Source organism: Pipistrellus hanaki (genome assembly GCF_964339955.1).
Source record: "Pipistrellus hanaki genome assembly, chromosome: 6".
Lineage (NCBI taxonomy): Eukaryota > Metazoa > Chordata > Mammalia > Chiroptera > Vespertilionidae > Pipistrellus > Pipistrellus hanaki.
This window is the reverse complement of record NC_140508.1, coordinates 68173833-68198538: the sequence shown is the minus strand read 5'-3', so window position 1 is coordinate 68198538 and position 24706 is coordinate 68173833. Positions and strand designations below refer to the sequence as shown.

General features: G+C 44.6%; 1 protein-coding gene across 1 annotated transcript in view; it reads left to right on the top strand.

Moving 5' to 3' along the window:
- Window positions 1–24706, top strand: part of KLHL14 (kelch like family member 14) — an 82695-nt gene that overhangs the window by 13888 nt on the left and 44101 nt on the right. Inside the window, exon 2 of the mRNA XM_084888718.1 lies at window positions 15172–15293. Coding sequence (XP_084744844.1) covers window positions 15172–15293 — 122 coding nt within the window. The remainder of the gene's footprint in view (window positions 1–15171; window positions 15294–24706) is intronic.

Sequence of the window (24706 nt, the reverse complement as noted above, 5' to 3'; positions counted from 1 at the left end):
AAAAAATGGTAGGAATTTGAACATGGATTTCTTTATGTGGATATTCAAGGGATCAAAGTGTTATCAAAGGTATCTGGTAACTTTATGCCCGGGCGGCGTGGCTCAGTGGTTGAGCATTGACCTATGTACCAGAAGGTTACAGTCTGATTCCCGGCCAGGGCACATGATCAGGTTGTGGGCTCCATCCCCAGTATGAGGTGTGCAGGAGGCAGCCAATCAATGATTCTCTGTCATCATTGATGTTTCTCTCTTTCTCTCCCTCTCCCTTCATTTCTGAAATCAATAAATAACGTATCTGATAATTTTATAGTTTTTAGTATGAACTACCAGTAGACGCCAAGAAAGCAGATAACCTCTCTAAATTGTGTGTGTGTGTGTGTGTGTGTGTGTGTGTGTGTGTGTAGAAGGCAAGCATCTTCCTCTTTTGGCAGAAGTCTCGGTGCCATAGGCAGTCACTTCAGAACCCCTGGAAGCCTAACAAACATCAGCTGTCACTCATTCTTATGTTCAAAATTTGGAAAGCGAAAAAGCAGACAAAGCAAAACTGAAATATTAACCACTGCTCAAATGCACTCAAATAAATCCAAGGCTTGCACTTTCTCCAGTTGGGGAGCAGCCGCCCTAACCAGCAGCTAGTGGTGCCGTAGAATCCATCCCAGAGGAAATGCACAGAGGCGCCCGGGCAGGAGGGATATGAGTTAAAATTCTTTGACTGCCAAGACAGTGATAACTCATAAGATCCACTGGATGATAACTCATCAGATGCACAGAGCCCCCACCAGCCTTATCCCACTGAGCCCAGGTTCCAGGAAGCTATATTCTTGTTGACCTGGAAAGAATATCCTCGCACCAGAAAGATGTTTTTGCAGAATGCTTCACACTTTCTATGACAAGGAAACTTTGGAGTCTCAGAGCATAAGAAGCACTGAAAATTTCTGGAAGCAGGAGGAGATTTATGGCTGTAGCTTAGAGACACTAATTAAAGTCTGCCACACAAGCTTCTGCAGAATGCTTCTCTCCACTTGGCCGTGTCTGTGCTGACCCCTCCGCTGCCCTTCCTCCACTGGACCATTGCTGTCATTAGCGTTCACCGCAGGTGGACAGTAGCTGGCCCCACCCAGCAGGTCAGGAGCTGCTCCCAGGTTCCACGTTCTCATTCCTGAGGCTGCTTTGATGTGTAACTGCTGTGGAGTGGAAACGAGGTGCCCTGCAACTTGCACCATAGCAGCCTCCTTCCCAAGTGGCAATGCCCAAAAGTGGGTGTGAGACTCACTGGCCTTTTTCTGCCCTCCGTCCCTGTCCTTTCTGCCCTATGTTTCTTGTTAGCGGGATAGTTTTAGGAAGGAGGGCTGTATTTGTCAGCTGGAACTGCCTTACTGGAATAACATAGACTGGGAGGCCTGGATAGCAGAAACGGGCTTTGTCACAGCTCTGGAGGCTGGAAGTCAGAGTGCCACCAGAGTTGGGTTCTGGTGATGGCTTTCTTCCTGGTTTGCAGACAGCCACCTTCCCCCGCTGTCCTCACACGGCCTCGCCTCTGTGTGCTCAGGGGGAGAGAGAGAGACAGAGAGAGACCCGTGTCTCTTCCTCTTCTTATAAGGACTCTATAAATTGGTTTCCGCCTTATAAGACCCCATCCTTATAACCTCATTTAACCTTAATAACCTCCCAGTGGCCCTGTCTCCAAACATAGTCAGAGCAGGGGCTTAAGGCTTCCCCATGTGAATTGGGGGGAGACCCAATTCAATTGATAACAAGGGTCAAGAATAGGACACAAGGAATCAGAAAATAAGTTAGGGAAATTAACCGAGACACAAAGAATTAGAAACTAAGCTAGGGAAATTAACTGAAATGTTACTTTTCAACTGGACTTATACAGCTCCTCCGGTAACACAGAGCTGGAAGAGAAAGACAGGAAAGAAAGCACGGGGCCTGCTTCCTGGCCCCGGAGAATCGTGTCTAACTCGATTATTCTCTTGAGGATCAACCTTAGAGCTGTTGTGTGTGTGTGTGTGTGTGTGTGTGTGTGTGCGCGCGCACGCGCGCGCGCATGTTAAACAAAATAGATTTTCCCCAGCTCTCCCCCAGAGATTCTATGACCTGTAATGTGTGCCCAGGAACCTGCATATTTAGCTACGTCCCAGGAGGGTTTGCTGCCATTGGTTTTTAAACCACACTTTGGAAATCCTGAGACTAAGCCAACAATGGCTTGTTTTCCAATTTGCTACATACTGGTAGAAGATGGGGGGAAACACTGATAGTGACTTACGGAAAGGTAAGTTTGTAGAAAATGCGTCATAAAATTAAAACTGACATGAAGGAAAAAAAGAAATGAGATGTAGGGAAAGTGATTGGAATTTCCAGACTCTAGGGTTTGACTTCAGGATGATGGAATTTGGGAACCTAGAGAATTTTCAGGACGAGTCAAGCCACACAACATCGGGGTCACCATTCAGCTTCAGAGGATGCAGTACATTTCCCCACAGTAATGGGTTTCTGCCTGTCAGCGAGCTGATCATGGGAAGGGTGCTGTCACGGATTGGCTGAGTGTGCGGGGCTTGGCGGCCTCCGCACCGTCCTTTGGGTGATGGGTATTGGAGGTTTTAGACCCTGCGGAGCCCCGGAGCCAAGGTTTCCTTCAGCGCTTAGCCCCTCAGGGGTGGCGAAGCAGCGAAGAACAGAGAGGATTCCCGCCCCTGGAGGGAGAGGAAGGGGCAGGCAGAGGGCTTCTCATTCCTCCCACAGCAGCAGGGTGGCCCTGAGCAGGACCCCACAGGCCACACCTCATTGTCCCCTCCGCATGCCCCAGCCCTGCCTCAGTCCCTCTTTGCTTATCTACCCAAAATAAGGAACATTCCTCATTGGTCCTCACCCCGGGATGATGTCATAGACTTCTTCCCTAAAAGCAAACCCTGGCCCATTTAGAAGCTGTCGGCTGAAACTCCCTTTTCTTGAACGGGAACCTATACTGGCCACGAATCTTCCCAGTGGAGCCAGGAGTCATAGATGTGGTTCCTGACTAGCTGTTCTTGCCGTGTCCCTGCACGGCCCCTCCTGCAGGGACTCCACCTGGGAACAGCCTGCGTGGCAGGGCCCAGCTGAGTCCCTCAGGACCTGCCTCCCGGTTTCCCCCCAGAAATCTCTCCCCGGAGCTAGAGTAATGGATAGACCCAGTCTCCAGGTGATCAGGATGGGATCTGGCCTGGGTTCCGGCCGGTCAGCGTCGTCATCCTGAATGGCTGAACTGCTCTCCTTGGGATGTGGCTTCGTAAACATTCACTGTTACCGTTACATCCTAGGCATGAGGCAAGTCCTGTTGGGGGAATGTGCTGTCCCACACTTGACCTTTCAACACTGTTCTGCATTCCCGTCTTTCTGCGTCTTTTCTTGGCAGCAGGGACCAAGGTTTCCTTAGGTCAGGAAGTCACTCATCTCTTCCCAAAGCCAGCCAGATGGGAGGCAGAGAGAGGGGCCTCGGTAGTGAGGCTGGATCTCAGGGGGCAGCACAGTCTAATAATTGGGCTTTATTGACATGCAGACATCACTTATGAGTTCATCGCTAACACTGGAGGGACGCTGTGCCTCCTCTTGTCACAAGGCGAACGGCTGGGATGGCGCCTTCCGACCGGCTGCACAGAACCCCTGGGCCCTCTTGAACAGGAGAAGGGCTTGCTCCCGTCACACAGACATGGCTGGTCCCCGCCAGCTGGGTGGGCAGCGGGCTTACGTGCTCCTGAGCAGTGAGAGCCTGCGTCCCACTTGCAGGAGGATTAGTCCAAGAGGTAATACTCGCCACGCAACTTCCTCCCAGGGATGTGGGGAGGGTCAGAGAGATGCCATTTCCACTGCGGTTTATGCTCCTCAGAAGAAAGGCTCTAAGCACTAGGCATTGGAATTAGGGATTATGTAAGCAGTCAAGCAAAGAAGATATCCCCCTGCTTTGTAGTTCCTAAAGGGAGTTTGAACCTGGAGGTGGGGGAGGAGGACAGCGCAGTGAGTGTGACGTTGGCTGGGTGCCGTGGTCCCTCATGAAGCAAAGGACCAGGAATGACGTGTGAAGGGCTTTGTCCAACATAGAGATAGTCCCGCTCTGGCCCTTGAGACTTAGGAGCGAAGTCTTGGGAAAGCTCACATGACATAGATGAAGGCTATTTTGTTATTTCTATCTCTGCCATCATTAGCCAGCCTACAGGCATGGCATCCAGAGGAATGTAGCAAAAGCATACATGAGCTCCATACATGTGCTGGAGGACACAGTAATATCCTGGATTAGTATGTCAGAGAAGACCCTGGTGTGCTGTGTGTGTGTGTGTGTTGGGGAGGGGATGTGTTTGAGGAGCAAAGGGGCGGGAAGATGGTTAATTACAATTACAGTATGCAAAGCTGCAGTCAATAAAGTTGTGGATCTCATAGTCAACCATAGAAGTGGCAGAGTTGGATGAACGAGGTTTTCAGGGGTTCAGATTTTAAAATCCTGGTGTATTACAGGGGGCCCTACACTATGGTTTACCTCCCACTGGTAGGTTATGAGACAATTTCAGATGGCGCACGAGAAACCAGTTTTTAAATTTATCTTAATAGTTAGGCATTACTATATTGTACTGTAGTACTAGATTTTAACATGCATTAAAAATAAAACAACGCAAGAGGCCCATGATTCATAAAGAAAGTTGCTCAGAACAGTGATTCTCAGAGCAGTTGCCCATGAGAATCACACAGAAAGCTTTTTGTAAAGCCCACCAATGGTCAGACTCCCCCGACATCCTTATATCAGGACCTCTGACAGCTGTCCTTATCCTCGATACATTTCATCAAGGCTCTCCCCGGTGACTCTAAAGAGAAGCCAGTAGAGGGAACCACAGGATGGACTGGAATTAATCTTGTCTAAAGTGAGCAATTTTAAATAAAATGTTAAGTAATATAGCACGTGGATATGGCAGATACCGTGAAGGTCCTATATCGTGCTAATCACTGAAATTCGGTAAACTTCCCTCTCTCAGGTATAGCTCCCTTTCATTCCAGGAAACAGCTCTGATCCTGAAGAACAAAGAGAAAAACAGAGATATCCGATAAAAACAAGGGGTGTGGTGGCATGGCAACAGCAAGGCTGATGGTCTGGGCTGCTCCTGTAGGGATGGAAGGCAGAGAGAGGGCTGGGGGCAGAGGAAAGGGAGTAGGTTAGGTGGGGGTGAGGCAATAGGACTGTCCATACCCCCCAGTTCAGAAAGGTGCCTTTTCTTTGTTCCCTTTTGCCTCCTCACACCTCCACGCTCACTGTTGTACCTTAAAACAGATTCGGGGGGGGGGGGGGGGGAGAGAAAGATTATAAGAATTTCCAGTGACATGTTCCTGAATAATTCCTGGGATGATCAGTGACTTTGACTCTTTTTCACCCATTCATTTTTTTTTTTTTAATTTATCACTTCTCCATCACACAGAAAGCATTTACTGAGCACCTACCATACTGCATTTAAGTATAGTCAGAATTGCTCTAACCGATTTGGCTTGGTGGATAGAGCGTCAGCCAGTGGACTCAAGGGTCCTAGGTTTGATTCCAGTCAAGGCATGTATCTTGGTTGTAGGCACATCCCCAGTAAGGAGTGTTCAGGAGGCAGTTGATTGATGTTTCTCTCTCATCGGTGTTTCTAACTCTCCCTCTCCCTTCCTCTCTATAAAAAAAAAAAAAAAAATCAATAAAATATATATATTTTTTAAGTATAGTCAGAATATTTCTCAGTGACCATGCATTGTCCTTATAACATGATCAAACTAATCTTAAAGTTACTTCCATTTTAGAAAAATTAAATAATGTACGTGGCTGACCATTCTCCAGCCACAACACAGCCAGACTCAGAGCGGGAGAAGGGATGACTCCGATGTCAGGAGACAAGCAGCGAGGCTCTCCGTCACACCCGGGGTCACAGAAAGGCCCCAGGGGTAGGTCCTCTGTGGCACGGAGGAGACAAACCTCATCCTGAGACACTGGGACGGGTGCCCGAGCCCCCTTCCCTCTCTTCTCTCACCTGTTAAATGGGGATAATGATGCTCTGTGCTTCCCTACCTCAGAGAGGCACTTCAGGGCTGTTTATAGGCTCTTGCCAGGAAAGCCGCTGTGTAATTACAAGAACAGCTATGATAAAGAAACCCAAACACAACAGCCAGTCAGCTGCAACGGATTCTCAAGGGAGTTTGCTTCTCTGGAAAGGTGTAAGAAAAGGGGAGCAGCTCTCCTGCGGAGCCTTTGGGTACCATTCTGGCTGGGATTCAGGGGAGGTTGCCCGCTCCTCATAGTCTCCTCCTGGCTGATCACTTGGGAGCTTCTTTGCTTACTTCCCCCTGGTCAAGGTCAAGGTCAAGGTCTTTTCCATCTGAAGTTCCTCTCTCACGTTTTTTCAGACCTTAACTCAGAAGCTCTCAAACCTGAAAAGAATCTCAAGTAAGGCATCTATCTATGAGAGAGCAAGAGACAGACAGAGGCAGAGAGAAAAGGGAGATTATAAATCTACTATATTCCCTATCTCCTACCATTTTATAAATGGTAGGGAATTCTTGAATCGTCTTGAAAAAGGAGATTGAACTCATTGATCACTGTTTTGCTGAAATTCATTAGGCAAGGTAGGTAGGTTAGAGGGAGCAGGATCCCAGATGGCCAGGACAGACCTGCTGGAACAGTCCGGGGCAAATGGCATGTGGTTGGGATGAAGAGATAGATCAATGGATCAAAGACACATCACAGGGCCAGAATTCACAGGACTGGGCAAACATGAAATATAGCAAGAAAATGGGAGAAGAGTCAAGATTACCACCATAGCCCTAACTGGTTTGGCTTAGTGGATAGAGCGTTGGCCTGCAGACTGAAGGGTACCAGGTTCAATTCCAGTCAAGGACATATATCTTGGTTGCAGGCACATCCCCAGTATAGAGTGTGCAGGAGGCAGCTGATCGATGTTTCTCTCTCATCTATGTTTCTAACTCTATATCCCTCTTCCTTCCTCTCTGTAAAAAAAAAAATCAATAAAATATATTTTTTTAAAAAATGATTACCACCATAACACTCAGTGGCTTGGATATCATAAGGTCCAAGGACTTCCGTAACAGAGAGAGAGATGGCAGTCAAGAGAGTGAATAAGCTGAACTTGTGAATGAGATCTGGGTCAGTACCACTGTAGGAAGTCTAGTGGGTTTATATTTTTGTGAAGCATGTTTATGCCATGACTACAGGGTGGGGCACAAAGAGGTTTACAGTTGTTCCTATGGAAAATAATACAATAGTTAATAAATAATAATACAGGACTAAACTCTGTTTTGAGTACTCACAATGGAAACCTCCTGTTGTCCCACCCTGTGTCCTGACTATAAACAGTGCAGCGTATGGGACCTGCAAGGCTGCTAAGCAGAAAAAGAGAATGCCAAAATCCCAAAGACTGGTCTTCAAATGAGTGATTTTGTAAGGTTCATAGTTATCATGTGTCAATTGATTACTATGGTTAACTACATAAATATTTTTCAGCCGGTGGTAACCATTGATTACTATGGTTAACTACATAAATAGATGTCAGCCGGTGGTTTTCCAGATCTGGTAAAGCTCTGATAAATTTGTTATAAAACTCTACAACCACGTGGCCTATGGCAGTGGTCGGCAAACTCATTAGTCAACAGAGCCAAATACCAACAGCACAACGATTGAAATTTCTTTTGAGAGCTAAATTTTTTAAACAACTTCTAACACCACTTCTTCAAAATAGACTCACCCAGGCCGTGGTATTTTGTGGAAGAGCCACACTCAAGGGACCATAGAGCCACATGTGGCTCGCGAGCCGCAGTTTGCCGACCAGGGGCCTATGGGAATCCCAAACCCATCTCTATTTCTGGGTGTCCCTGGGGTTTGATCTTCCTGGTGGTTCCTGCCTCCCACGTCACCCCTGTACCTCACTGCTGTCCCACCAGATGTGAAATCGCCCATCTGCTCACTGCGTGCATGAAACACTGAGCCTTCACAGGCTGAGTCAAGTCCTGTGGAATTGGGAAGTCATAGGAAATAAGCATCACTTCTCCCAGTCTCCAGCCTCTCCCTGCTGGGGACATTGGGAGCCTAGCTTTTTCTCTCCCTCCCTTATGCAGGGAGGAACCATGGCTTTTTTTTTTTTTTTTTAAATATATTTTATTGATTTTTTACAAAGAGGAAGGGAGAGAGATAGAGGGCTAGAAACGTCGATGAAAGAGAAACATCGACCAGCTGCCGCTTGCGCACCCCCTACTGGGGATGTGCCCGCAACCAAGGTACATGCCCTTGACCGGAATCGAACCCCGGACCTTTCAGTCCGCAGACCAATGCTCTACCACTGAGCCAAACCGGTTTCGGCAACTAGTGGCTTTTATTTGTTGAAGAGGTGGTTTACAAGTAGCCCATTTATTTTCTAATTACACTTAGGTGACTTCATGTAACATTCCCACTTTATGGAGAAGGCAACCGAGGCTTAATAAGGTTGACTGCTAGCCCAAAGATATACAATAAATGTCTGAAGTGGTAGGAAGAGAATTTTAATCCAGTTCTGGCTGACCCTTAACATGAACGTGGCCTCGGAAGGGTGGGATGACAATTATGCCACTTGAAAACTGCTTAGTTTTTTTCATCAAATCTTTATGTTTAAAAAAAAAAAAGAAAAAAAAAAAGGGGGGGGGGGAGGCATATGCTCCTGAAGACCAGGTATGGGGGATTATAGAGTAAAAATCTTGGTGATTGAAGATTATTTCAGAGAGAAAGAGTTAGGATAATTAAACTATCTGAATAATAGAAATACAGTTGTGTTATTTTTAAGTCATAAAACTTGGGTGGGGAGAGAGGCCACTTGATTGTCAAACCTGCGATCACACAAATGAATAATGTTGATGATAGTAGTAAGGACAGGGAGGAGAATAGTGATTATTTAGCACTGTTATAAATGCTTTACATATATTTTTTCCTTTAATCCTGAAAGTTGGAAAAGCCTATGCCTTAGGTCTGTTGTTATTCCTATTTTACAAATGAGGTCAGAGAGGCTATGTCAAGGTCACTCGGTTCAGAAAAGCTGGAGCTGGCGTGTCCATTAGGTGTGTGGACAGCCAGGCTGTCCTGCCTCAAGAATCATGGTGTTTTCAATAGATTTGCCCAGCAGGATGGACGTGCCACCAGGAACAAGGAATTTATTTCTCTTGTTCCCACCAATACCTCTGGTGCTTAGCACAGTACCTGGCATACAGTAGGAACTTAATAATTGCTAAGGAATAAATGAATGAAAACAAAGTGTCTCAATCAGTAGAGAACATAAAACATTAAAAATAGTCATGCATTTGACATCTAAAAATTTTAGGAGAAAGATAGGCTAGGAAAACCTGGCTTAAAAACACTTGGGGTTTTATTTTTGTTTTTTAATTGGTATTTGTAGTGAGCTGGAAGCTAACAGAACCCAGCTCTGCCTCTGTGCTGTGACTGATAAAAGACGATGTGATTTTTAAAAAAAGCCAACCTTTAAAAATCACATGTCATATCACGTGTCACATTTGTTATATTGTGTGCAGTTCTGACCTTCGCATTTTTAGAGGGACAGATAGTGTAGAGAAGCTCAAAGGAGGTGAACTGTGTGGTAAGGAAAGCGGAAAGGTTTTCAGAAAAAAAGTGGGGATTTGCAACCTGGGAAAGAGAAGGCATATGGCAGCTTCCCCAGTGTTTGAAGAGCTCCCGTGCCACAGAGATGGGGCCTGCTCTTTTTCTCTGGAAGTTTTAGATACCTGTTCAGCTCAGCATAAGGAGAGAGAGAGAGAGAGAGAAAAAAAAAAAAAAAAATATATATATATATATATATATATATATATATATATATATATATACAATATATACACAATATACACACACACACACACACACACACACACACACACACACACCCGTCCAACAACTTTCTTCAGTGGAGTGGATTTAAAAAACGAAGGTGTATCTCATTATAAATTTTTAACAGATAAGAATAATTACATTTGAAAAAAAAAAACTTTTAAAAGGATTTCTACATTAAACAGAAAACCAGACTGAGGCTGGCCTTGTGTTCGAATCAGTCGGGAGGCTGTGCCACTGATGATTTTTAAGGCTTCATCCCCTTGGATCATCATCTCTGGAAATGGGGCCCCAGAATTGACACTAAGAATCTAAATGTTGTGATTCCCTCTGGGACCCTGGTGACCAGACTTGGGGTCCCTGATTCCATGATGCTTAGAACATGGCAGGATATATTCTTTAATAAATGAGAATTATGTATAATTTGTCCAATGCGTTTAGTCCAAATGTGTATTCGTGCCAGCAGGCCACCTGATTTCTTAAATAGCTTCAGAACATTTTCTTTTCCATCTGGTCAGTGAAAACTTACTTGTGTATCGCGGAAAGAAAAACTTTATCTGGCTGTTTCCCAATTATCAAGGTTCCAAATCACTGAAATAAAAATAAATGAGACTTTGCTGCATTTAGAAAACCAGTACGATGAAAAATTTGTTTACACCAGGAGGTTTTAGGTCATCCTTCAGTCACTCAGCCAGGGAACCCAAGTGCGTGTGCGCAGGGTACACACACATACATATGCACGCACACACGCGCAGATGTGACACATGCTAAATGTTGGGCAATTACTGAGCTGGAACAAAGGAAGCTCAGGTTCCCTCTCCTTTTTAACCTTATATCTGTCTCTGCAAGAATCTAGGAACTCAAATCAAAGGCATCCAAATATTATTCATCATGACATACTCAGCTATTTAATTTTATCTAATTGCTTACCTTTCAATACATTACTTTGGTCAAAGTGGTACTAAGATAATGAGCAAAGAGAATTATTTTTAAAATATTAATATATTTGACTAGACCATACTAATCTTGGCTAAATTTTTCCCTATATAAAGAACTTCTAAAAAGCATTCTGTGTTGCCATATGAAGGAACCCTATGGCAGTAGTGCTATGTTCATAGATTTTGCCGAGTCTAAAATTAAACCTGCAAGGTTCTGCTGGAATTATTTAGGGAATAACTGAAACCCACTTTAGCAAGTTAATTCGGATTCTCCTAATTTTACTTTTCTAGTTCACAAGGTACCTTTTATTTTTTTTTCATGGTGTTTTCACATTGAAGCTCACATACATCATACAAATAGCATGATAATTAGAGTTTTCGATGTCCAATACACATCATTATTATCTGTCATTATTGTCATTGTCACTATTGTAATTGCAATTGTAAAAAGAATGGGAGCTTTCCTACAGGAATTATTCACATGTATTACTTTCTAGGAGTAATTGAATAGTTGACATTGCACTTATATCAATGTAAAATATGTGATGGTTTTTCTCATTTGTTTTGTTCTTAAGAAATGTGGAGTAATCTTTATTAGGTTCCATTATTTGGATCCAGGAAGGTTCATAGTTTTATATAATGTCCAAATGCATACTTTCTTGTAACAAGGTTCAAAAGATAGCCAATACAATTAAAGTAATAATTTTCTAAGAACATAATTATAAGATAACAACTGGTAATGAAGTCCTCTTAATTAGCTTGTATTTCTACACATAAACTCAATAAGAATCTCAGTGAAAAATATTACTTTTCTTTTTTAACTATTTAATAAAATTTGGCATGTTGAAATAAAGCCCACATTATATTGTCAATGTCTAAAGACTGGTTAATAATAATTTACTTTAGAATTTACACAGAATTTTTCAGTTCATTGTTTTATACAGTCCTCATGACAATCTTTTGAGTGGGAGGGCTAGATATTATTTGTCTACTTAAAGCTAAGAAAACATCGTCTCTAAGAAGCCAGGTAATTTATATAAAGTCACTCTGATAAATAGCAAAATTAACATAGGAAGTTGGGTCTAAATTAGAAACTATAGTAAAGTAAATTTTAAAGAAAAAATTTGAATTTTTAAAAAATGTTTTTATTGATTTTTAGAGAGGAAGGGAGCGGGATAGGGAGATAGAAACATTGATGGAAGAGAAATATTGATTGGATGCCTCCTGTGTGCCCCCCGCTAGGGATCCAGCCTGCAAGGGGGGCATGCATCCTGACTGGGAATCGAACCGGTGACCTCTTAGTTCATGGGTTGACGCTTAGCCACTGACCACACTGGCTGGGCATAAATTTGAATTTTAAAAAGACATTGGCCCAGTAAAGGATCTGGACATTGTTTCTGCCTCTTGGTTTGACTAAGGGAACTTTCTTGCCTCTCTGCAGAATGGAGTTTTAATACCTACCACATAGGGCCGTCTTGAGAGTCTACAGAGAAAATAGTGAGAAAAACACTCAAATCTGCTTTGTTATTTTATGTGTTGCTTCTTCTGTACTGTGCTGCTTCTCGTGTGCTATCCTGTTTTTTTTTTTTTTTTCTATGTGATCACCCTCACAAGGTAGAGTTTTAGACTTTAAGAGTTAAATAACATCAAGAGTGGGTGACAAGCTTTAGAAACAAAATTCTCTCCTCGTAAAATGCCATAAGAGATTGAGTGAATGTGATATAAAAACAATGCAGAAGACACAGAGTGTGCCATCCGTCGCGAAGAAGGCCACACATAATGCACTCACAGTCCTGGTCCTTCACAGACAACACAGCAGGAGGGCAGGTGGGACTTCCCTTCCTTACTCCATGCAATTCCCCACCGCACTCCCGGGGGGCCTGGATGGTTTAGAGATTTAACCTGGTTTGTGTAGAGCGTTTCCTTGCTGCTATGCTGGCTCACCCTTTGAAGCATGTCATTATTGGTGGGCTAGGCGTTAGATTTGCCAACTGCTTGGTGGCTTTCATATTGGTAGTCTCAGTCCAGTTCTTAGAGGTCAGGTGGTAATGACGTGGGGTGGAGAAGACCAAGACTCTAGATTCTGTCTTCAGAGATGGTCCAGGTAAGTCAGGGTTGGAAATCACCAGGGGATTGGTCCAGGGAAGTTGGCCTGATCAATGAATAAAATGACCTTACACACATACTTGAGCCATGAAGTTATCTGCCTTTGTCACTGGTGAACCACATTTTACAAGCAGCATATTAATTTAAATATTTAGATAAGGATTAAATGTTATTGCTCTGGTGGCACCATCACTTCGATGAGTCCTTTCCTCCATGTCTAACTGGCAGATATTGATCCATCTGCTCCTACCCATGTCTGGCAGCACATACATGTGTCATGTCACGATGGCCATAGAATCGCGACTTCCCGTTGAACAGGTCTGTCTCACATGGCAACTGACAGCAACCTAAAAAAAGTATTCCTTACCATCTTGGCTTCTCTTGTACTCACAGAGTGGCTGCTTATTTGAACTAAAACTACAGTGATAAAAAAAAAAAAAAGTCTTATGTTAGTTCTGTAACCAGGCATTTAGGAGATTATATGATACATCAATAATGTATGTATCACTTCAAAGTAAGTGATAATACTTACTACACTGAGTTTCCTTAACCCCTCTTGACAGGCCACCCCAATCATTGAAGCCCTCAAAATACGGCCCTCTTTGCTATTGAATTCTGTGTTCACCTCCCAACTACTGGTCTATAAGGGCACAAATCCAAAATATTTTAAATTCAAAGAAATTGAGGTGTTTTTTTGTCTGTGGCAAAATTAACATTGCAAGCTGGCCCTCTGTTAGGCATTCTTCTGTAAGTGTGGCCCCTCCTACCCGTGAGTTCCTAACAGGAGTTTCTTCAGAGGTATTTTTCCTGCTGAGGCATCCGTGATGTGTTCAATGGCACCGGAGTTTCACTAAAGGAATTCTCTTGTTCCCTTCCTTCCCATGGAAATAGCATTAACTGTTTTAAGTTAACTCTCAGAATGTTAGGTTCTTAACCAACAAACAGTGCTTCTCCACAAGGGCATCCTTCTCCGAGCATCCTTGAATCTGAAGGACCTGCCGAATACGGAACAATAGAATCAGAGCCACCCTGCGGGCTGGGATCTTACTTACGAGGAGCCCTTTTGTATTTATTGACTTTTTCCTTCCATCATGGTTGTTCCCTCTCTTTCACGAACACCTTCAGCCTTTCAGGTGAATGAAAAGGTCAATTGTATGTAAAGCGCCCGTTAAACCAGCAGGCCCCTTGTAGGGGTCCGGGCCTCCCCGCCCCGCTCCCCTGGCAAGTGTGCTCAGCCCATCCCTGCTCCCGAGGATGTACATCCATCCATCAGGCCGCGCCTGCCGGCCAGGGTGCCTCTTACAGCTTTTACTGCATATGAGACGTGGCAGGCCTGCTCTCAGGAACTGCCGGGCAGCCTGGGAATCACAGTCACGGCTAATAGCAGCGAATTGCCAGCTCTTGATGGGTGGGTAGTCACTCCTTTCGGTGGTTGCCCCCTGGGGGAGAAGGTAGAAAAACAGAGGGAGGGAATTAGAGTGACTTTGCACAGCTGAGCAGGTTCATGCGCTGGAGCAGTGGCAGGCACTGGCAGGGCTCCACCCTGGGGAGGCTCCAAACAGCCTCGCAGGCTCATTTCTACCAATGGGGGCTGCTGTGTCGCCAGCGGTGCCCGGGGATGGCGGGGTGGCAGGCAGGGCAGGGAAGGGAGGGGGGCTGGGAAGGGGTAAAGAAAGGCTCAGCTAAGTTAAACGAATAAGAAGTCCCCATCCTACTGGTTAACCCACCCCCGGGAGCCCCGTGCCACTAATTGTACCAAACTTGTATTTTAAGTTCCCCCGGGGTGATTAAAGAGTTGGCTCACAAAGTCTCTGCATAACCTTAATTTTTTCAAGGTTCTTTGAGTGGAGAATGGCTTATCATAATGATTTTGACTAATACGATTTTTTGACATGCAACTCGAATGCTTAACCTTAGTACAACTCCGGAGCATTTCATGTGTACTCGGCTGTAAAGAGTGATGATTTAAAGGGATAATATAAGAAAAAGGTCGTTCTAGAATGAACTTCTAACAAATTGCATAAAGGGAGCTTATTATTCTGTGAGTATGGGGATATGGCTCTCTCCTGATCATTTTTCTGCTTGGTTCAAAAAAAAAAAAAAAAAATCGTGGAGACATGAATGAGAGAAGAAACAGGAAAAAAATGAAATAGAAATCTTGCAAGCAGGGAACATCCTTCTGATGGTTAGGATCCCGCTGCCACTCAGAAGGCTCTACGATAACATGGTTCTTCCTCTCCTCTTTTGTTTTGGGTGAAGAATTCGCTCCAACAAGAAGATGCTGCTCTTGGTCGGAGGCTTGCCTCCCGGGCCGGACCGCCTCCCCAGCAACCTGGTTCAGTACTACGACGACGAAAAGAAGACTTGGAAAATTCTCACAAGTGAGTGCCCTTCTTTATCTGCTTACCCGCCTGCTGGTGTCGAGTTAGAGCTGTCTTGAGACTTGGAAACCCTGGCTAATCAAATTAGACATGTTATTGATTTGTTACCCTTCGGACGTCTGCTTGTGTACACTGGGGCTTTGGCGTCAGAGACTAGATTAACACGGCGCGGGTGACCATGGAGGTGGCCTGTGGTTGAGGGGCCTCGGTTAAACCCGGCCTCCCACCCTCGCGAACATGTGTGTCCCTGTCTGTGCCCAGGCGCAGGGGGAGTGACCCCGATCTTCCAAAAAGCAATTCTTCAGGGACGTTTTGCTCATCGGGAGGTGAAAGGTTGGCAGTAGCACTAGGAAACTTTCTCACATTCCGTTCGTTGTCTCAGTCACTGGCATTCCTTTTGCTTTTTAGGCATTTTGCTCATTAATCTTTAGTTTGGGGCACTGAGTCTTTAGGAAAACACGCCTACACACACCCCCTCCTGTCGCTCCCCAGTTTCAATGGACCGATATGGATGCAGCCCAATGCCCATCCAATTGCGCCTTCAAACTTCCACCCAAGGTCCTGCCCCTCCCCCCTCAAAGCATGATTGTGTGGTACCGCAGACCTCTCGCCTTGGGCACTGGGATCTGGAACTTATTGTTCAATCGGTTGTGATTCCCAATCTGACTCAGTCACGGAATCAAACTCATCGCTTCCGCGGGCAGCAGGCTGTGGGCACAGTCCCTCGTGGGCACATTGGCTGCGCTGGTCAATAAAACCACATTCTAACTGTCAGCATGGCCCGGAGCCGGGGAGATAAAATAATGAAGGGGCGGTTGTGATCCATAAATCAAAGCCATGCATTGAAAACCAACAAAAGTGAATGGTAGGCTTTGTTGCTGCTTGTATCTTTTAAGTAGCTGTATATTTTATCAGCTTTTTAAAAATAATTTCCTTTTACTGCAACTTCTTTAAAGTAGCAGAAACAGCACAGCAGATGAGGATCAAAGACATGTGAGGCGGGGCTTGAAATCATGCATTTCGGAGCCAGCCTCCCCCCCTGAGCCCGTGGTGGCCTTGTCCCGGGTCTGCAATGGGAAGGCCTCCCAACACCCAGCCACACGGTTGCCGTCAAGAAGTGGCGGGATAGCAGCAGTGAGATTAAGGGGAAGAGAGAAAGAAAACTAAGAGATGCCTTAAAACGGTCTTTCATCTCTTTTTTGACCAAAACCGTGACTTACATATGTATAAACGCATGGCCAAAGTCAGGCTAAAGTAAAACTGAATTCATTCGGTAACACTTGATCAACAGAGAAAGCCACACACAAGGAGACAGGACTACCAGGAGGAGGGGTGAGGAAGGGCCAAGGGGTCTCAAGGAGAGCTGACAGAGAGACAGGTGAGGGCTGGGGAAGATCAGGCCCAGCAGTAAAGGGCACCTGTTTCCGCACACGTGCCTGGCCAGGTCCAATGTGCTCTTTGTTTGAAGGCCGTTGTTAAAGGAGTGAAGAGAGCTGAGTACCTGCTGGCTCCGTGTGCCAATCTGAAATGGAAGGACACAGACATTCACGTGCAGGAAAGTTCTTGCCATGTGAACAGGTTCAAAGATCTTGAACTTTCTCCTAGACGCAGGCACCATAGCTTGGAAATAAATGTCTGCTCTAGTCAGATTCTTTATTGCCCTGTGACTTCTACTTGAAAAAATAAGTTTATTACCTGCTGGGCTGTGACTGTGGGCCCACGCAAGGGCATGGTTTTCAGGTTTGTTGGAGAAATATAGACGGTTTATCTGGGTGATTTCTGCTGTGGGCTTGAGGGGTTTTTTTGTGGGTTTTTTTTTTTTTTTAATTAAGGCACTGCATTTGGCTACATTGACTGAATATTGAAAGATTTCCACACTATTTGGACCATCTAGTGATAAATGAAGAAATGCCTCTCATTGGAATAAGAAAATAGCCCCAATTCTCCCCAAATCCAGAGACGCACTATGTTGGCAGAGCTTCCCGTTGTCTCACCTTTGACCTGGAACAGCACTTCGCTAATTGGCAGGGAGGTGAGGCAGCCAGATCCTGGTTTGGAGTCGGCTGAGTGGTTGAATGACCGGCTCCATAAAAACTAAAAAATAAGCTAACAAGCAAAATCCCCAATCCCGAGGTTAGCTGGAGCCTCGGAATCTTAGGGTCCTCTACCCACTTGTCCTGAGCATGCGTTTCGCAGCCTGTCGCACAGACATGCTCCCTTAGAAAGAGGCGGGCCCGGCCCCCTGTGGGACTGTGCTGTCCGCACACAGGACAGAATTAAAAGGAAGGCCAGCCACCATTTCTTTCCCTTAAGTCTGATTCCATTATGTTCCTTATATTTTAGAAACACTGTGATAATAATAAACGGTTAGATAACAATCAAGAATGGAGTAGAGGGGAATAGAAATGGGGAAAAAAAATAGGTTTATGTAATAGAAAGAAAGCAAAATTCAACCGTCAGCTAACCAGTGGTGTGATCCACCCGCACAGCGAGAGGAGCAGTCACTCACACGGAAAGGACTGCGTTGATAACATGCTGGCACCGGCTGCATTGCTGTCCTCCTCTTAGGAAAAATCATTTAATAAAACATTATAAAATTAATCTCAAGAAGAGTGACAAAGCTCCCCAGTGTCTGTCAAAAAATACCATTGAAAAATACCATGGACAAGCGACTGGAAAGCCCTTTTGTGAGGGGAGTGCTGAGGGGTGACAAGGAAGTCGACGTGGTTCCCTCTCCTGTTGAGAACAGACAGGAAGAAGGAATGCCCTACCATTCATTTCTCTCTCACAGGATGCTTTCCCTGTGTTTCCCACTCCTGCACGCAGCCTCCGTTTCGTTCCTAACTTAATAGAAAGCAGTGCGGGAGGCAGGAATACTACAAGGCCAATGCAGGAAGCGGCCTCCTGCACGCTGCAGGCCCTACGTTCCTGATGCAAATATCAAGCCCAACCTCCCCGGCTCCTGCGCACTCTCTGTCCTGTGTTTCTTTCGTAGCAAAGTTTCTAGGAAGCCCTCGTATGGGGGCAGCTTACCTTCCTCCCAAGGAGAGCACTACGAAGCTGTCATTTCGATTTGCTTTCTGAGTGTTTCCCAGGATCTGGCTTCCTTTGTCCTGCATTTCAGATCGGAGACCTTACTTATTAGGCAGTGCTTCTTGCTTTCTGTGAGGCATGACAGGAAAAGAGATTTCAAAATAGAGGCTTATCCTTCCATGTGCCCATGATGACTTCCCACTAGCAACGTTGGGATGAAAATTGGGAGAGCTGTTAGAAGGGCATGGTCCTCCTTTGGGCCTCGGTAAGTTCCCTCTGCTAGAGGCAGGGGAAATGCCTTCCGCCCCCCCCCCCCCCACTTCCTTTCCTTTGGTTTGTAATTCTGTCTTCTGTGGATGTGCAAGGACTTGACAACTGGTATTTTTAAGTCATAGAAAATAAAGGAGCCCAGCTGGTGTGACTCAGTGGGTGAGCATCAACTTATGAATTAAGAGGTCACCAGTTTGATTCCTGGTCAGGGCAGGTGCCTGAGCTTTGAGCTCAATCCCTAGTAGGGGGTGTGCAGGAGGCAGCCAATCAATAATGTTTCTCTCACATGGAGGTTTCTATATCTCAATCCCTCTCCCTTCAACTCTATCTCTAAAATAAATTAATAAAAACATTTTTTAAAGAAAATAAAGGAAACCATTTTTTATTTTATTTGTGTCCTCTAACTCGGGGAGGACCTTTAACTTGATCACCTCCATTTAGGAAAGGTCCTGGAGCTGGGGGGCCATTAATTGGTTGTAGGAGAGTCACAAAGATCAGAGGCTGGCCCTAGCTGGTTTGGCTCAGTGGATAGAACATCGGCCTGCAGACAGAAGGGTCCCAGGTTTGATTCTGACCAAGGGCACATGCCTGGGCTGAGGGCTCGATATCCAGTAGGGGATGTGCAGGGAGACAGCTGATCAATGATTCTCTGTCATCATTGATGTTTCTAACTCTCCCTTCCTCTGTGACACACACACACACACACACACACACACACGCACACACACACATATATATATATATATATCAGAGGCTGGTGGGCTTTTCACATTTTTAAAAAAGTATACTTTCCATAAGTTTTAAATGAAAAACACAGAGAAAGCAAATCTTACATAAGAAATTGAGCTTCAGTTCCAAAAGCTAAGAATAGGTTTGATCATATCCAATATCTGAGCGATGGAGAATGTTTTAACCGCTGCTGACTCAGGGAATAAAATCCTGCACACTGACACGTTCACCTGGACTTCTTTTCTTGGTCCTTCTGTTTCTTGATTTCATTTGCTGTTCTTTGAGGTTATATTAGGGGACAAGTCAAGTTCATCAAAAATTAATAATCCTTTCTTAGGATTATTTGTTTAGAAGGAAATAAAAAGTAAGTTCAATAGAGGTTTCCTTTGCTCATATTATCTTAATTAACAAGAACCAAAAACCACAAATCATTTTATTTCATTTAATTTCTAGGCAGATGGGTAGAGCCCATAAGCAGTGAATTTCTCGTTGCAGGAGTACCTCAGGAAACAGTGAGGCGCTTCCAGAATGACTCTGAACATGCCTGGGCAGGATTCCAACTTATTGACAGGCCGCATTCCTACACGTAGCAAACAGTTACTGAATACCCCGCTGTGTGGGAGGGTAGAGCATGCATATGATCATCTCTCTTCTTAGGAACCTAAGGAGTCCATTGCAATGCAGTGTGCTAAGGGAGAGGTGGGGTGGGGGTGGGGGAGGGTTCATACTAAAGGAATATGTAAAGGGGCCCCTTATCTGGGAGGGCAGGGAACTTTCCTAGCAGTGACCTCCTGTAAAGCTAAAAAAAAAAAAAAAATGGCTAGGAATTTTCGAGGTGAAGAGGTGGCTGAGAAAGTATTTTAGTAACAGAGACTGGTACTAGGAATGCCAAAAGGCAAGAGAAAACTGTTGCCTTCTAGAAACTAAAGTGAAATTGTGCATCGATACTCAGAGGTTGGGGAAGTATGTGGTGGGACTGGAGAGCTAACCAAGAACCATGTTTATGGGACTTTTTAAAGGAATTGTTAGGATAGGTTCAAGGATTAAGAATTGAAAGTGGAGATTACCCATCTGCTAGTGAAAACACAGCGATCAAAAGAACTGTTCGCAACAGCATGATAGTTGCTCTCTCTTAGCTTGGAACTTTTTATTTTAGTTCCTGGAGTAATTGTTTTCATGACTTTGGACAAAGAAAAAGGAGAAAGAATTGTGTTTGGACTTTTTAAGCATGTTAGCATCTAATTTTACCTTCAATGAGCTCAGTTCTAATTTGAGATACATGGCTACACATTGCTATATTTCTTGAATTATTTGCTGCTATGTATTCATGCACCAGTGCATTAGTGGATTCTTCATAGATTTTTTTTTAAATATGTGTGCTGGTCATTCCAAATACTGTATTTTAAATAGTTTGGTACCTAGAAAAACCAGTTGACTTTATTTCTGATTTTCATCTCCCTTGAATATAGCAATTTCCTTTTCTCCAAAGGAAAGCATGTCTACAAATAATTGTGATGCCTCCTTTATACACAAGCTGTGTTATTTGGTACTGAGTCTGGTGTGAAGGAGATATGAGTTATATGGGCTGCTTAAATATGCTCCGTGTCATTCTTAGGTAAATTGCAGACTAAGTCTGGCAAATCATTGAATGTAAGTACTGAAAGATTAAATTATTTCCTTGCCCAACCCTCTCACTTTACACATTTCATTCATTCAACAAATATAATTGATATATTCTAGGTATCAGGCATTGTTCTAATTATAGATAATTTAGTGCTGAGTCAAAGCAAATACTATATCTCTATTAAGCTCAAAGTTTAGGAAGGAACCAGCATTAATAAATAATCCCAGATAGCAATCCTATATAATAAAAGGCTAATATGCAAATAGTCATTATGATGCGCACTGACCACTAGGGTCTGCCCCCACTACAGGCCTAAGCTGTCAGTCAGACATCTCCTGAGGGTTCTCAGACTGCAAGAGGGTACAGGCTGGGCTGTGGTACCCCACCTCCCCTGCTGAGTGCATGAATTTTGTGCACCGGGCCTCTAGTATATAATAACAAAATGCAATAGTACTCTGAAGAAGGGATATAGAATATATAAGATATTGAAATGGAGGAACCTGCCCTAGTTTAGGAGTCATGGAGAACATCACCAATGCATGACATTTAAGCTGAGAACTTAAGGTTGAGAAGGAGTTAGCCAGGTGCACGTGCCCTGCCTGGGAATTGAACTGTGGACCTCTTGGTTCATGGGTTGACATTCACCCACTGAGTCACACCAGCTGAGCAGAAGATTGAATCTTATCATCAGTAGTTTGAGAAAGAAGACATACTTCTGATTCAGAATGAAATTTCTATTTCTGGCATGGAGTTTATGTGTATTAGGATGGGTTAGGTTATGCTATGGTAACAAACAACTCCAAAATCCCAAGGGCTTAGACCAACAAAAGATGGATCTCTCCTTCATGCTACAGGTCCAGGGTAGGTTGTCAGAGGGCATCTGTTTGTCAGAGTCATTCAGGAATCCAGGCCGATGGAGTGCTATCTTCACCTGTATTTCCCGTCATGAAACTGGGATAAGACTGTGCGGCGGCATCTTGCACTGGCAATTAAAAGTGACATGTGTTCAGTACTGCTCAATTACAGGACCACACCCCATTTCAAGGGGGCTGGGAACTATACACTTACCAGGTTCAGGGGGAAGAGAATGGCGAGTATTTGGTGGACAACACGCCGTGCCTGCCGTAATCTGTCCCACTGGACGTCAGATGTTCCCAGTCCTCTCCAGGCCATGCTCAAAGGACACTCCCTCCTCCTCCTGTGGGGAGCTCATCCCTAATCATTGGGCTCCGTGTCCATCTCTGGGTGATGGACCATTATTCCAGTATCAGGTCCATTTGATCTAGAAACAAACTAAAACACATATTGTCTTGTCCCCTCACATGGGCTGCACAGTGGTGGGTTGAGGGCAGGATCAGCACAATAAACACTTTAATTTGGAAAGAACATAGCAATTTAGCAATTCCTCCAAGTAGACACTTTGAAGAGTGACAGTGCAAGGTTGGCTGGGACCCTCCGTAGTTCTGCTCACTGCCCTTGGTCCGCCATAGTTCCTGGTTCCACCTTGCAGGACATTCTTCTGCTGTTAGCCTCCTTGGCTGTATCTGGAGTGAACCTGGAACTTCATTCTTCCTGGGAGTAGAAGGGTTTTCTAAGAACATGTCATGTCTGTAGACACTGTGGGGACAATGGTTAAGTCTATTAGTCCAGGCTAGGGGGTCTTTTGGCAGTTAAACCTCTGCTTTTCAGGACACTCTGGCCAGTTAGAAATGGTGGCTTTGTTCCTCACACCCAAACCTGAGTCCACTCTCTGACCACACCTTCCTGTGTATTCATCATATTGCTCCGGACGGACCAAACAGTTGTGCTTCACTAAAGATGCCTTAAGAGCCTGGCCACGTTAGCTGGCCTTCAGGAGGCTTTGGGAAAGGGCAGTGCTGAGCAAACACTTCTTACTCTCTGTCCGGATGTCAAGGCAAACTACCGCTTCTTAGAGTGTGTGCTAATTATTAATCCTCCTGGCACGCTTTCTTTGCTCATTAAGTCCTCATTTCTTTTTCTTTCTTTTTTTTTAAATATAACATTGAATTCCAGTTATTTAGCTAGAACAATAACCATTGTGAGCTTCAAAGACCGAAATCTTCCCACATTTTTATGTGGAGAAGGCAAAGCGCTTTCCGAAAACCCCACTGCTAAGGCAATGATGTATCCCTTTCACTTTCATTATATGTTTTTAATCAGAGCGTGACTTCACACTAGACAAAGCGATGCTTTATGCATGGTCTCCCTTGTTTTTGCTAAAATCCTTTGACATGATTAATTTTACTTTAATGCTTTTGTCTTGTTGTAATGGTAAGGATGATGGGTATAAACCAGGCAAAAATACATGCTTTTCCATTATAATGCCTCTGAGCATTAAAAATATCTCAGATGAAAAGGGAAAAAAATCACAGGAGACTGGTCCGACTGGAATTAAATTTCTTGCTACCTGAACACAGAGTACATGAGATTAAGAAAAAATGATTCAGTCATTGTTTTTAGTTTTATTTTTGGTATTTTTTATAGCAGTTTATTCATCTGTATGATTAGATCTGAAGAGGAGGAGAGACTGTAGCTCACGGATTTCTTGATCTCATTTGTCGCTTTGTAGCGTTTACCTCCTTCTCTGTATTAAGGGACCAAAGTATTAACCAATTCCATCCGGGCTGTATCTCAGCCAGATCAAGGTAAAGCCAGCCACACCTCTCCACGGCAATGCCTGGCATTGGATATGGGTTAGTTTTCAGCGGTTTTAATTCTCAGTCTACGAGATTTGAATGCAATACCCTTTGTCCAACGGACAGAAAAGCAGTGATGGAGGTGATGTGAAGAAGAAAACAATGACCACTCAACAAGTGAGACCTGCCTTGGGAGCAGCTGTCGAGGGTCAGTTCTCCTATATTCTCTCTTTCTTTTTCTTTAAATAAATGATGGAGCTGCTTGCCCACGTCACAAGAGTAGGAGACCTTCCTCTTGTCTACACCACCTGTCTGTCTGTTTCACTTGCCTCCTGAATAAACCCTTTCACAATGAGAAGGTCCCCTAGCACCGCACAGTAGAACCGCATGCAGTGATGGGGTGTTCTGTATCTGCACCTCGCAGTGGGCCAACTGTGGCTTGTAGGGGAGAAGCGGATTCCCAATTTTATTTCATTTCCATAAATTTACATGTCAATAGCCCTCTATGACAAGTGGCTTCTGATTTAACAGCACAGCTCTCCACCGCACAAAGCTGTGTGATGTGTTCATGATCGTTTATGTCCTAAGTCTTAGGAGGACCATCTGCCACCCCAACCCTTCTGCCCAGAGCAGGCCCCACATCAGCCAGGAAGAAAACAGGTGACCCCGTGAAATAACTAAACTCCAAGAACACCCCGTGAGCCACTCGGAAGGCCTCTCCTAGGTACTAGGGTTTCTCCTTTTGCTTTCTCATTCTCTCCTTCCACAAATCCCCATAGTTGACCCGAAGTGCGCATTTTCTGTGGCTGCCATGACAAAGTAGCAAAGACTTGGTGGGTTAAAACAACAAAAATGTACTCTCTCACAGTTCTGGAGGCTGGATGTTCAAAACCAACGTGTCAGCAGGGCCACGAGCCCGCCCAAGACCCCGAGGGGGAATGCCTCCTTCGTCTCCCTCGCTTCTGTGGACCCCTGGCCACCCCGGGGCTTCCTTGGCTCGGATCTTCATCACTCCAATCTCTGACTTGTCTGCACTGCGTCTGTTTCAAAATCTTCCTCTCGTTTCTGTTATAAAGACATCCGCCACTGGCGTTAGAGCC